Source organism: Macadamia integrifolia, unplaced genomic scaffold (genome assembly GCF_013358625.1).
Source record: "Macadamia integrifolia cultivar HAES 741 unplaced genomic scaffold, SCU_Mint_v3 scaffold2507, whole genome shotgun sequence".
NCBI lineage: Eukaryota > Viridiplantae > Streptophyta > Magnoliopsida > Proteales > Proteaceae > Macadamia > Macadamia integrifolia.
This window is the reverse complement of record NW_024868759.1, coordinates 20,329-31,909: the sequence shown is the minus strand read 5'-3', so window position 1 is coordinate 31,909 and position 11,581 is coordinate 20,329. Positions and strand designations below refer to the sequence as shown.

At 41.4% G+C, this 11,581-nt stretch overlaps 1 protein-coding gene across 2 annotated transcripts; it reads left to right on the top strand.

Annotated features, from left to right (window-relative positions):
* The first annotated feature begins 7,271 nt into the window (after nucleotides 1-7,271).
* LOC122066633 lies at nucleotides 7,272-11,491 on the top strand. Of its 2 annotated transcripts, XM_042630461.1 has the most exons (3): nucleotides 7,272-7,330; nucleotides 10,879-11,221; nucleotides 11,323-11,491. In XM_042630461.1, exons 2-3 carry the CDS (start codon nucleotides 10,889-10,891, stop codon nucleotides 11,440-11,442), a joined length of 453 nt encoding a protein of 150 aa, XP_042486395.1. In that variant the 5' UTR covers nucleotides 7,272-7,330; nucleotides 10,879-10,888; the 3' UTR covers nucleotides 11,443-11,491. The 2 variants fall into 2 exon arrangements, with proteins under 2 accessions (XP_042486395.1, XP_042486394.1); XM_042630460.1 differs by lacking the exon at nucleotides 7,272-7,330 and having other exon boundaries at nucleotides 10,803-11,221; nucleotides 11,323-11,489.
* Nucleotides 11,492-11,581: the final 90 nt, after the last annotated feature.

Genomic DNA, 11,581 nt, shown 5'->3' with positions numbered 1-11,581 from the left:
TGATTAAAAAAATACAGGGTTAGTGCTTTAACAAGCATGTTAATGGTCCCACTCGATCACAACATATTATTATAGGAATAATAATAACAATAATAGTAATAATATTAATAATCATAATCATATCAATAAACCCATTTTTTTTTTTTTTAGGTTTTCACACAACCGATGGGCTGCACCGACAGGCAGGTTGGCTCGCCAATCCGAAACTTCAACCGATGGGCTGACACCGATGGGCAGGATGGCCCGTCGGTCGGCCCACCGGTCCTACCCGAGCAGTAAATCGCGAACAGGGCACTTAAGCCCTGTTCACCCTTTTCTTCTTTCATTTCCCTCTCTCTCTCTCTCTCTCTCTCTCTCTCTCCTAGGCGATTTTTGAGAGCTTTGTTACGCTTCCACTCGCGATCCCACTGAACGATCCGGCGTTTTTGGAAAGGATCAACTCCTCTACTCACAAGTAAGTTCTTCATCCTTTTCTTCTCAGAATTTTTTACTTGGGGGGTGGAACTCATGTGTAGACTTTAATCTAGGTTCTTTTTCCATGTTTCTTTCCATAGAACAGTGTTTCCATGTGGTTGTGATGTTTTTCTTGTGGTTATTCTTAGTTCTTAGGATTTACTTCTCCATTTTTGAGAAAAACCCCAACCATGCTATAGTTTTTCTCAAATTTGGGGATTTCTTCATTTCTTGCTCTTTTCCCCCAATTAATGACTCAATTGCGATGCATTATGCTCGATTTGTACTTAACATACTGTAGAGATCATAGAAAATACCTTATGCGTGAAATCCCATTTCTTCCCATGAAAATCCATCTTTTGTGTTAGGTTTTCTTTGATTTTCTTTACATTCTTTGGTATTTGTGGACCTCAATAGCATAGTAGTAGATGTTTTTGCATATTCTAATTGGTAGATTGACGGCGTTTCATCCATGAGCATGTAAGCTTCATGCTTTCTCTGTTGTGAGTCTTTTGCACTTTCTCTTAGCTTGGACTTTCACCTTGAGAATTGGGGTTTTCTCCTTCTTTAATTGTCATGCCTTATATGCCTCTTGTTACCTTGCTGTTTTGCCCTATTCTCTGTCTTGTCACTTTTTTGTTTTGTGAAAATTGAGTTTTGGGGCTTCCTCTTATTGCTCACCCCTCTTTCTATTCGCTTTGTTGTTCTCTTTTTTCTTTACTCACCCTGCTTTTCTCTTTTCTTGCCAGGATGTCATCTCGCAAAGGCAAGGAGCCCGCATCCTCTAGCACTCGACGTAAGACCACCGCTTTTAAGCAGAAGAGTGCGGGAACTAATTCTCCAGCCCCCCGCACAGGGCGATCCGGACCTGCCCCGTTTGATCCTTCTGACTACGATGATGAGCTCTTCCAAAGTTCAGAGGCAGTAGCCAACTGGTCGGCCTTCCTGAAGAGGTCGGTAATGATGGAGAAGACCGTGGTAGTCGACGACTTCCACAAGGTTCAGCTCCGGGAGAAGTTTACAGCACTGGGCTGGCAGTCCATCCTCCAGGTAGACCGTCCATGCTATGAGCAGCTGGTTCGTAGATTCTACTGTAACCTCGAGGTTTCCTATCGGTACGGGGAGTATGATATAGTCAGCCTGGTGAAGGGGTGGACATCCAGCTGACCGTGGACACCTTGGCCAGCATTTTAGGCATCTCTGTAATCGGGCACCGTTACTACAGTCCTCCCAGGAGTAAGCCCCAGGGTCCACTCATTAGTTTGGAGATGCCAGACTACATCTACGAGACCATCTATGGCAGTAGTGTCCGTCCGGAGTCCGAGACATCCTTTTTCCTGGAGGTTCGAGTATTTTCCAGACTGGTCCAGTTCAACTTGCTCCCCAGAGGAGGTCACTGGAACCAGGTGGGCTTCATAACAGCCTTTTTAGCCTTCTGCATCCATAAGGCTTTAGAGGGAGGTGACGAGCACTTGTGCTTACCCTATGTCATCCTCAAGACCATGGAGCACCACACTTCTCACCCCGAGGATGGAGGATTCCCATATGGCAGGATCCTCAGTAGGATCTTCGAGTTCTTCGGAGTGGACCTAAGTGGCGAGGAGGGGAAGACTCAGGCGGACAAGTTTGACAGGGGTAACCTCTTAAGGATGGGTCTCCACACCCTTATGGATACACCTCAGAGGGCAGGAGCTCAGAGAGGTAGAGATAGGAGAGCTGCCCCTATGGAGGATGTTCCCATGGAGGAGGAGTCCAGTGAGGAGGATGAGGACTATGTTCCTCAGGATGAGGAGGATGATCTGGTGGATGAGGACATCCCGGAGGAGGTGCCTCGGGAGTCGAGAGGTACCGATCCTGGCTTCACCAGAGCTGCAGCCCCATAGCATAGAGCCCCACCACCTGAGAGTGGTGCATATGATTTTGAGGGCATGATGTACACCATGAGGGCTTTGAAGGATGGCCAAGATCAGCTGCTAAGAAGGCTGGACGAGAGTGCTTCCAGGGAGGAACGCATCCTGGAGAGGCAGGCTACCTTGGAGGATTCCTTCCTCAGACTGGGCTAGGACTTGGACACCACGGCCAATGCCATCTCAGTAGATTTTGGCCGACTTCATAGGGAGGTACGGGTGGTGAACTCGAGGTTTGACTACTACGACCATCACCTCAACGTCAACTCTAGACCTCCGACGAACTTAGTAATCATAAACGAAGACGACGACGACGACGACGAGGATCAGTGAGGACTTAGCTCGTCCACGCCAGCTTCTTATCTGTTTCCTGTTATTGGATCTTATTGTATATTTCCTTTCTTTTTCCATTCTTTGTACTAGCACTGTAACTGGACTTATTTGTGGGATAATGTATTTTAATAGTGGTTTTTGTGGTGAATTCGTATGTGTGATGACTTGTGTAGCTTAGTTGTGGTGTCTTTGTAAATTTTTTATCATTGTTATATTATATATCTGTTGTTTATCAGGTGTTTGTGTGAAAATTTTTGGAAATCTCATTTTATGTCGTTATGCTGCCGAAATTTCATCAAACTTGTACTCAATAGGTTATGACACCAATTAATTTACCTTTTATCTACTCTCACGCATGCCATGAATGCAATATCTAAATGCAACATCTTTATTCCTTTCTTTTTTTGGCTTTTAACTCTTTAAAGCTTTTACGTTAACCCAATCCCATTTTCCTATTATAGATTCTACGGGATTTTAATGGTATGCTGTGAGTGGACTAGAGCATCACGCTCTGATACCACCGTTGTCACACCCCATTCACACAGAATCGGGCCAGTGACCGACTTAACACCGGTTAACCCAAACCTACCAGGATCATCTGATACAGTATTCCACCACAGCATACACACAACTAAGAAAGAGCTTATCAGTTCAGCGGAAGACTTGGTTTACTTATGAATATTCCCATAATACTTGATACCTGAATTGTGATACAATAGTTAAATACATGTGGGCCCGAAGGCATGATATTTATACAATAAGAGTACAATTCACATATCAAGTACATAAAAGAAATCATCAAAAATCAAAGTATACAGCTCGGCTCGGTATCAAAGACTAGAGCTCAGCTCGGTATCAAAGGTTGAGCCCAGCTCGGCATCACAAGGTTGAGCCCAGCTCGGCATCAAAAGTGGAGCTCAGCTCTGCATCAGAACTGTGGTCCCGCAGCATAACTCTCGCACGAGCAATCAGTGCCGTGCTCTAACTCCTCAGGGGCCCACCAGTCCTCTTCAGGGAACTCAACTGTGGAACCCACCCCGTGCTCATCAGATGGATGACCTACAAAATCATCTAAAAGAGGTGCACACGTGGGATGAGCTCACTAGCTCAGTAAGTGGAAAGATGGACCACACAACAGTCCACATAACAAACCACAACCATATACACTATATGCTATGCAATACATTTTAAATCACATCCACCTAAGCAACATTACTAAGTCTTTGGTTTAGTGCTACTACAACCACAGTGCGCATATGCTCTAGGTACAAGCCTCGAACTTCATCCTGCGATACGCCCATAGGGCTGTCGGAGAAGGCCCACCGTGAGTACTCAAAAAAATAAAACTTGCCAACCACCGGATCTCAACGTAAAATAAATGACAGAAATTAAAGGTGCTGACTCCAGCAATTTAAAAGCAGTACGATTGGCCCTCTTGAATATACCACTGGGGTTGCCGACTGTCCTAATGACCAGCCGGACGTAATGTCTAACCGCCACAGTGACCCGACAACCGCGACCACTGCTTCCCCCCAAATGGTAACCCAACACCTTAACCCCTGCTGGGAAGGGTCGTAGCATGGGTAGATGATAATCCTAAACCGCATGCTCCTATATGACAATAGTACGATTGTATAGTGCCGTCACGTCCCATCCCACGGGCCACCAATGCACTTGTTTCCAAGTCGACTACGACATCTAATCTATTAATGCATCATGCACAATGATGTCAACATTCATCACAAAAGCATATTATCACTTGGCATTTAGAAGATAAACACAACACCATTGCATAAAATGAGAGGATGACTAATCTACATAGCATTGGCATGATGACATGGCTAGTCTAGATACAATTAAATGAATGCACAACAATGCCTTGAAACAAGGCCAAACTTCATCTCCCCACTTACCTGTAGTGTACAAGGACTCACGCTCGGTACGGGTGAGATCCGGTGCTAGAAGCGTGAGATTTGGTGAACCTATAATGAGGGAGCGGGGTTAGTATTTCACCATTTTGGAATCAAGATTAACACGATCCAATGATAAGATCATGTTTAGAATCCTAAGATAAGGTCACACGTCTGATTTGGGTCCAATCGGACGTAAAAATCACCTTCAAAGCCTCTCGGGGGGGTCGGACAGCCCACCTGTCTGACCCACCAGTCAAACCCACCGGTCAGGATCGACGGGTAGGTTGGCCCATCGGTCTAGCCCACCGGTTGGGCCCGAGGCCCTGCTAAGACCAGTAGGCAGGGTGGCCCGCCGGTCTGGCCCGTCGGTTGTGCCCGAGGGCCCTGCCCTCTCAGGCGGGTGCCCACAGGCAGGCCAGATGGCCCACCGGTCTTGGTAGAAAACCTGTTGTTTCTTCCCAAACTTCCCCCAACCTTTGGGGATTCAAATGGAGATTTTTCAAACCCATTCTTCACACATTCAAGGTCTCATAAGATGGTTCTAACCTAGATCTAGGTTAGATTTAAGGAATGGGAAGCCATCTTACCTTCTTTGCTCAAGAACACCTTCAAAACCCCATAATCACTTCAAATCCACAATGCTTCTCCAACCTTGTAAATACTTCTTCAAATCCTTCAAGATCAACACATAAATCATCTATTAAACCTTAGATTCATCATTTCAAGGGGGATTTACAGAACCTCAAGAAACCCTACCCAAATCAAGGGTTTTACTTGGGTATGGTGAAAGTTTAAGGAACCCAACCTTTGCTCACCTCTAAGCGTAGAACTAGTGTTGGAGATCACTCTTCCGGCGTCGGAATGGGAAGATCAAGCCTCGGCGCCGTTGAAATCCATCTCTTTTTCCTTTTTCTTCTCTTCTCTTCTTCTTCCCTTTTCTTTTCTCTCTCCTCTTTACTCTTCTCACCAACGTACGAGTGTCATAAATGAGGAAAGAAAAGAAAATCATAAATGCTATATATACTTCTTAAATAACTAATTAATTCACATGGGTGGGTCACTCAGGTGGGTGGATGCGCCAACTTGTCCGCCCACCTGTCCGCCCACCTGAGGGCCAAAACTTGGGATTTTGACAGAATTCGGCCCTTGGCACGAATCTCACTCTTGGCATACGATGTAATATACGTATGCGCCTTAATATACGGCCACATACCTGCTCTATCCATACATGGCCTTATGATAGGTGCAGGTACACGGCTTAGGTATTCCCGTCTCTTCTGGCACTGGCTCGGACTTGTCGGGCCAGCCGGTGTTTATAGTCACCCTTGCCATCATAGTCCATAAGGAACCCGCTTTAACTCTCTCCGGTTCGGGTCCTACATGGTTAAAACAGGTCAACCATGTAATCAGACCGATTTAAGAAGTAGAGTATTACAAAACCTCTCGATATCATACTTGACATTTGATCCCTTCCCTGCCATCGTGATAGTAAACCCTAGAATCGGAAACCTAGAGCTCTGATACCAATTTATAGAAACGCAACCCTAAAACGATGCAGAAGATAATGAAAAAATAAAACAAACAATTCACACGGATTTTACGAGGTTCGGTAAGGTTGCCTACGTCCCCGGTGAGATGAGATCCTGCTTCACTATCAATGGAGAATAGGGTTATAGCGCTCGTCCTCACACCTCTCAGTATTACTTGCATTACAGAGAAAGAAACCCTCGCTACAAATATAAAGCCAAAAAAAAAACCCTAATCCAGAAAGTACACAATTGCCCTCAAATAAAAAATTCGAGCGGAGGGTTGCGCCCCCTACACCCCCTGCTATGCAGGGGAGGCCTCCTACCCCCCTTGCAACCCCCACGACCCGCCAAAAGGCTAGCGGGACCGTCGTCCTGCCTGTCTAGGTGCTGCACCAGTACTCCCTGGATTAAACTGCGACAGACTACAAGACATCATACACCAATAGACCATCGAGATCACTTCTTTACTGAGCTCAGGTAATCCATTCAATCATTTTCTTTAACTTCCTTTGTTATTCTGTAAAGAATTTATGTTGCAGAGATAGTTCTTTTCATTTTTTTAGTTTTGAGATGCTTAAACTTCACTACCATTATGTTTGGATCTGATGAGACTGTGTTTTCTTCTGATTTCTTGTTGTAGAATTCTGATTGATAAAAGGAGTAGCGATCATGGCACTCGTGAGGTCAACCAAAAGGCCTATAGTTGATGATCCCATCACTATTTGATCAAGGTGTGGTTTTAGTCTAGGGGTTTGATGATCCCATCACTGTTTGAACAATACTATTTTTGATTTTTTCTTGGTGTGTGGGGTTGGGGGAGGCTGCTGTTTATTGGTTGGGTTTCGTGATGTTTCTCTTTTGTGCTCTCCTTGCTCGACGTCCTTCATTGGGCCTTTGGGGGTATCTGTTGCATTGCATCTTTACAGATGGTTTCTTGCTATTGCTTTGTTGTGTTCTCCTTGTTGTATTTTATTGGGGTGTCTTGTTGTGTTGTGGCTTTACAGATGAATGTGTTTGGTATATATCTAAAAATATTTCAAATGGGTCTTTGATTTGTATCTTTAAATTTGAAATGGTGTTGTAGGTAGGGAAAAAAATCTTAGAGCTTATTCGAGATTCAGGCAACCAAACATCTGGTTTAGAGCAGGGCAGGTGGCAATCAGAACTTACCCAAGTAGCAATAGAGTTGATTGAGGTAAGCATCAGGAGGCCCTACATTCAGATTTCCAACTTTGCGTGTTTATATGTAGAAACAAAATCTGAGCATCCCCATGCCTTAAGAAATTGCTATCCCAACTTCTTTTTAGGGTATAGGCAATTGCAATTCACTTTACCCATTTCTTGAATTTTGTTATGGAAATGTAAGTTTTTTTGCACTGAATTATGTAGTTTCCATCTTATAGGCTGGCTATGATTTGAGGTGTTGTGGATAACATGTCATATACATCTTCCACCCTGAGTTATGTGAAGAAAAAGTTCTAGTTTCTACATATCTTGCATTGAACAGGATACATGTATGGGTTGAAGGATGAATATCTTGTGCCTGTTTCATGGTGGGTTGAGAAGAATAAGGGGATGGTTCAATGCACAGCTCTCTTGAGATAAAGTTACTATCATGCTTGATCTAATCAATAGAAAAATTAAATCTATCATGCGATTATTATTAAAGACAAAGGGATAGTTTACTGTAGGTGAAATAAATAATATGTGAAAATAAATTATGGAGAGGAGTTTTCTGTCCAGGAGCATGCCCTACACCAACAGCCCTTGGGTCTAAGAGAGGTAGGGATGTCAATTCACAGGGAAGAAGAGAGATAGACATAGAGGTTTCAATCGATTTGCTATTGGTTTTACTGTTCATGATACAAATTGAAATTCAATTAAAACTGAATAATTTTCTTAACGTCAAAACCGAATCATATTGAATTGATTCAGTTTTATTCGGTCCATGCATGGTCTCCATAATTTAGTTCAAATTCGATTTAAGTGGAAATAACCAGTTGAAACAAATAAAAATAGAAAGAAAATTACAGACCTCATTAAGATAGAGTCTCAGAATGTCAAATTTGATATATGTCAAACATTTATCGCACAATTCATCAAATATATACGATTGTAGGGTTTAATATGTTTTAATTTTGGCTCAGTTTGATTTATATGGATTACAATTTATTCAGATCGATTCGTTCAAATAAACAATTTTCAATATAAAATGGAAACCAGATTGAATCAAATGAATTTTCACCTTTCAAAATCAAAACAAATCAAAATTTTTTATTCTGACAATTCATCTGAGGAACAATTTTGCTCTTGTAACAAGCATTATGACAATACTTGGGGTCTCATGGGAATTTAGGACACTCTCTGAAGGTGGTTGGCTTGTAATTGAACCACATAATTCCTGCTAGGCTTCTCTCCTTTGATCTTTCTAGTACCATATTTTTTTAAACAAAGACTTGGGCAGCCAAATTGGGACTCAACCTGGGAGTAGTGTAAAAAAGAAAAAAAAAAAAGGTTTCAAGTGATGATGAATCATCTACATCTAAGAATCCATCTTAGCTGCCAAATCCAAGAGGAAGTGATATTTATTGAATTACAACCTTGTTTAACTAAGTTTAAAGCAAACTAGGCCTAGGAGCTGCAAATTTGAACAAGCACACACCTCTTTAGATCACGGCTCTTTAACCCCATGTGAACGTTGTGTTTTTTTGTACTTATCCCCAAGATGCTGACCAACCAGATTAGATCACTCCTCTTTAACCCCATGTACAGTTCTAAAAGTTGTTTTGTTGTGGACTAATTTCTGCCTGACTTAAATTAATGTTTATTGTTAATGAAGAGCAATGGTCAATTCTGACTATTATGTTTTTCTTGAAATGGGAATGATTCTTTGTTCTCTGTTGATATTTTGATTGAGTCTATATTAATGAAAGAATTTTGTGTGCCAATAGTACCATGTACTACACTATGTAGAATTGGTGCTTATAACTTAAGTCTTGTAAAGCACCGATTTATAACTGATTCTTCTATAGAGCACCAATTTATTATTTGTTTAATTTAAATGTAGATTTACTTTTACAATTGAGTTTGATGACGGCTACAAGAGGCGAAGGAAAATCATAATCTTTGCAGCGACTGCTGTTGTTATAGCAGTAGACCAGTATATAAAAAAATATCTGAACAAAGAGCTATACCGTTGTGAACCCCTACGCAGTATTATTGAAACAGAGAGAATTATCAGTCACACTGATAAAACCTGTCGAGAAAAAATAAGGTTAAGCAAGAGGGCTTTTTTCAGTTTAAGTCATTTGATTAGGGAGAGGGTCTATTGAGGGATAGCAAATCTGTACAAGTGAATGAACAACTAGTTATGTTTCTACAGACAGTAGGACACAATGTTAAAAACCACGTCATTGCACACAAGTTTGGATATTCTGGTGAGACTGTAAGTCGGTGCTTTAACCTTGTATTGGGAGCAATCATTAAATTGTACCCGATATTATTGAAACCGCCAAGTGTCGCAGTGCATCATCGAATAACAAGTAATGAAGGAAGATTTTATCCTTATTTCAAGGACTGCATCGGAGCCATAGATGGATCCCATATCCCTGCGTGGGTACATCTAAGCGACCATCCGATGTTCCGTGATAGGAAGGGTGATATTTGCCAAAATATTCTTGCTGTCTGTGACTTTGACATGAAATATACTTATATTCCTTCTGGCTGGGAAGGATTAGCATTAGATGCTCGAATCTTAGACAATGCATTGCATAGAGACGGTGAAAGAAAATTGGTGGTGCCACGAGGTAAATATTATCTCGTTGATGCTGGGTATGCTAACCAAACGGGGTTCTTATGGCCATATCGAAACGTTCGATACCATATGAAAGAGTGGAGAAATATTGATCAGTCACCAAGTGATAAAAAGGAATTGTTTAACCTGAGACATTCACAATTAAGGAATGTGATTGAACGTTCATTTGGCCTCCTGAAGTCAAGATTCAAGATCTTGAAAAACCAACCAGAATATCCTTTCAAAACACAAGCAAGAATTGTGTTGATATGTGTGCTATTGTACAACCACATTCTTACACAGACTAATGTTGAAGAAGAAGAACGATGGCTTGGTGAAGAGGATGAAGAGGGTGAAGAAGATAGTACTAGTATCCAATCTACCCCTCACTAAGTAAATGATGATGTTGAAGATGATAGTTCTGATGGCGAGGATCATGTGCAGGAGAATGGTGATTGAGATCTATTTCAAGAACAAATTGCTGACCAGATGTGGGCTGATTGGGTGGCAGACGATTTTTTCAACTCATATTGAGTATTTATGAACTAAAATATTTGCTATTGATAAACTTCTATTTGGAATGTATTTCTAATGTGGACAATCTTAATTTTTTTTGCATGGTTTGGGATGACTGTATAACTTAAACATACTTGGTTCTGAAATTTTGTGTTGTGGGATGACTGTATAACTTAAACATACTTGGAAGTAAATTTTGTATTGTGGGATGCATGTATGTGGACTATTAACTGAATTGCAATGCTAGGTTTATGGATTTCCCAATTAGTAATTGTTATTATTGCTTGGTTTAAAATTTTGTGTTGTGGGATGCACTATATTTAGACTATTAACTAAATTGTAATACTAGGTTTATGAATTTCCCAATTAGTAAGTGTTATTATTACTTGGTATTAATGAAATATACTCACATTGTATATGGTGTATTTTGTTAGTTTTGATGTGATGGAACCAACAGGAGATTCTAATAGTAGGTCACGGGACATTGCTTCATGGCCTAGTGCCGTTTCTCATTACATGTTGGAGTGTATATTGAAGCAGTACAAGAGTGGTAAGAGTGGAGATAATGGACTGAAAAAAGAACAGTTCATTGAAATTGCCAACCAACTGAAAGAGAAATTATTTACTAGTTATGACTGTGAACAAGTGAGAAACCACTTCCGGATTTGGAAGCAAAGGCTTAGAGCATTGGGTGACCTACAGAAGCAAAGTGGATTGGGTTGGAATGCATCTGATATGAGATTTGATGCTCCTCGACACTTCTGGAATGAATATAGGGTATAATGGAATTTTTTAAATTATAATTTCTATATAATTGTGTTTTTTTTTTTTTCTTACTTACAACATAAGCACATTGACATTGTCCTTTATATTGCTAGAAAAAAGAACAAAAGTATTGGAAGGAACATAGTGTGCTCCCAATTTACCTTGAAGTTGGAGCTTTGCTAAGGAAGAGATGGCAATTGGGAATGATTCAACAGTCCCCTCTGAAGTTATGATGGACGTGACAGGTACTCAAGTTAAGGGAATAGGGAGCAATGATGGTGTTGACTATGAACATATTGAAAAAGAAGAAAATGTTCCTTCCACTCCCATTGGTAGTGCCAGTCGTTCTCGAGGAAGACCTCGTGAGTCCGT